This window comes from Phalaenopsis equestris, unplaced genomic scaffold (genome assembly GCF_001263595.1).
Source record: "Phalaenopsis equestris unplaced genomic scaffold, ASM126359v1 Scaffold232242, whole genome shotgun sequence".
Classification (NCBI taxonomy): domain Eukaryota; kingdom Viridiplantae; phylum Streptophyta; class Magnoliopsida; order Asparagales; family Orchidaceae; genus Phalaenopsis; species Phalaenopsis equestris.
In genome coordinates this window covers 4,013-6,269 of record NW_018250210.1, presented here as the reverse complement: position 1 = coordinate 6,269, position 2,257 = coordinate 4,013, and the positions used below count along the sequence as shown (strand labels likewise).

At 45.7% G+C, this 2,257-nt stretch overlaps 1 protein-coding gene across 1 annotated transcript; it reads right to left on the bottom strand.

Moving 5' to 3' along the window:
• Positions 1-344: 344 nt before the first annotated feature.
• On the bottom strand, positions 345-1,859 carry LOC110038224. Its single transcript, XM_020742994.1, has one exon. It carries the CDS (start codon positions 1,661-1,663, stop codon positions 509-511), a length of 1,155 nt encoding a protein of 384 aa, XP_020598653.1. The 5' UTR covers positions 1,664-1,859; the 3' UTR covers positions 345-508.
• Positions 1,860-2,257: the final 398 nt, after the last annotated feature.

The following is a 2,257-nucleotide window of genomic DNA, read 5'->3' as shown; positions in this document are numbered from 1 at the left end:
TTTTCCAAATGCATTGTCAGAAGGGAATGAACTCGAAGACAAGTTCTCCTCAACAGCCAGTTAGTTTGTCTTAGCACAAAATCTGTACAACCAGAATAATTTGTAGAATTTGTTAACATGCAAGAAAGAATTGTTGTCAGTTCCTATAATAAATAACAATCCTAGCAGCCAGTTAGTTTGCCCAAGTACAGAATATGCACAGCCAAAATAATTTGTAGAAATTGTTAGCTTTTAAAAAAAGTAATATTCCCACATAATTTATTCTCCAAAGGGTTATTATAAAATATGGCCCGCAATTTTTTTCACAAAGATCATAAAGATTATTTTTTGAAGAGACTACAAAATCAAGTAATCACCAGCACATCTCTTACCACAAATAGTAGTAATCCATAAAGATATACAACGAAAAATTCTAAAACATCGAAGCGTGTGCAAAGCAAACAAAATAACCAAGTTTTGATCCGGGCAAAAGCTTGGAGCTTACTCCAAACCTTAATTGCAGTTTTCGTTATACAGAATCAACTGAGGAACAAGAAGAGGAGCCGCTTCTGTTCCCCAAACAACGGATCACCTCTTCCCTGCACCTTATCAATCTATGGAAAACCTCCCTCACCTTCCTTTCAAAAGGCACCAGTCCTTCCTCAAGCTTTCGGCTTGCAAAGGCAAGATCAGCAGCTGCCGCTTCTATTCCTACTTCACTCTTCGTCATCTCCAAAACCTCCCTGCCGCTTCTCTCCAAAGCCAGAGTCTCCTCTAGCATCCCAGCCGATACTAGTAAGCCTCCCTGTTTTCTCTCCCTCCTTATATCCTCTGCAATTTTCTCATGTAAGCGAGACAAAGCCAACGCCCAAGGCATTTGCCTTGTGGCAGTTTGAATCGGCGGTGGTGGCTGACTTTCCCCGCTGCCACAAGGAAACGAAGCCACCATCATCCACATGGAAAAGTGCAGCAGAGTGCTTATGGTGTGCACAGCGAGTGCAAGCACGGAAGCACTGCCTGATTCAACACTGCGTGGAGTGGTGAAGCCGGACGCCATGGCCTGTAGTTGTTTCTTTGCGGAGCAGATTCGGCATATCCGACTGCACGATGAGGAAGAGGTGATAAGGCTGGTGCAGCTGGAGTGAAGGAGCTTGGAGAGGGCTCTTCCGGCGCGGTTGATTTGCGGGGGGGTGAAGGGGCCACCTGGACGGTGGAGAGCGGAGGCGGCAATGTCGGCGTGGCGATTCCAGAGGCGAAGGGAGTGGAGGGAGAGGGAAACAGCGTTGCAGAGGTCAAGCGATTTGACGGCTCGGTCAAGTAGATCGGGGACGGCGCGGTCCAGAGGCGGGCGGGAGATGAGGCTAGGGTTTCGCGAAAGGACAAGGAGAAGAAGGGATTTGAAATCGTTTTCGCAGGCGAGAAGGGTATCAAGAAGTTTGTGGAGGAAGGGGAAGGAGAGGGTGAGAGAGGGCAAGGGAATTTTGGAGTCGGGTGAGGGGAGGAGGGATTGGAGGGATTCGGTGAGGCGGGAATGGAGGAGATCAAGGAGATGGAGCTCCTCCTCGCTGGAGGGTTCCAGGGAAGCCACTTGATGACGGCGGAGGCTCAAGGCAGAGAAACCGCGGAAGGACATGGATGTTGTTGCCGCCAGAGAGCCAGTGCGGTCCCCCGCTGTTGCCCGCATCGCCGGCGATATATAGGAAGATTGGAAGAGTGGGGAATGGGAGGAAGAATTGGGATTGAGGGTTAAATAGACCGCCGAAATAAAAATCAGATGGAGAGAAGACCATTTATTGTACCGTACTGTGGAGGCTGACTTGGTTCCTCGCTGCCGTATGAAGCACGTCTTATTTCTCGCACTGCACTTCGTGATCTTTAGAGGGAACGTTTTTTAGATTAACGGCTGAGTGATTGTGATCATCAACGACTGTTTATAAATCTCAGAATCAAAATAGCTTCACAATAATATAACAAATAAATATTGACTTGATGCAATAATACAAAAACAAATAATTTTTATCTACATTTAATGGTTCAAAATTAGTTTTTTAACTTTAGAGTTTTTACCTCACCGTTAGACGGTAAGAAGGACAAATTTCTCCTATTGAACTCGAGTCTACCACAGTTCAACAAAATTTGTAGGTGCTCATTTACAGAAAAAATATTGTGTCCGGAATTCGAACGTAAAAGGTTTCTCAATACCGACTCCAAATTTCTCGGGCTCCTTAGATCTAAGAATTCTAGTGCAACTAATCAAATTTTGAAGGATGAATTATCT

Bases quoted from the DNA above. Each gene is read 5' to 3' on its own strand.
- LOC110038224 (XM_020742994.1), bottom strand. From the start codon at position 1,663: ATGCGGGCAACAGCGGGGGACCGCACTGGCTCTCTGGCGGCAACAACA.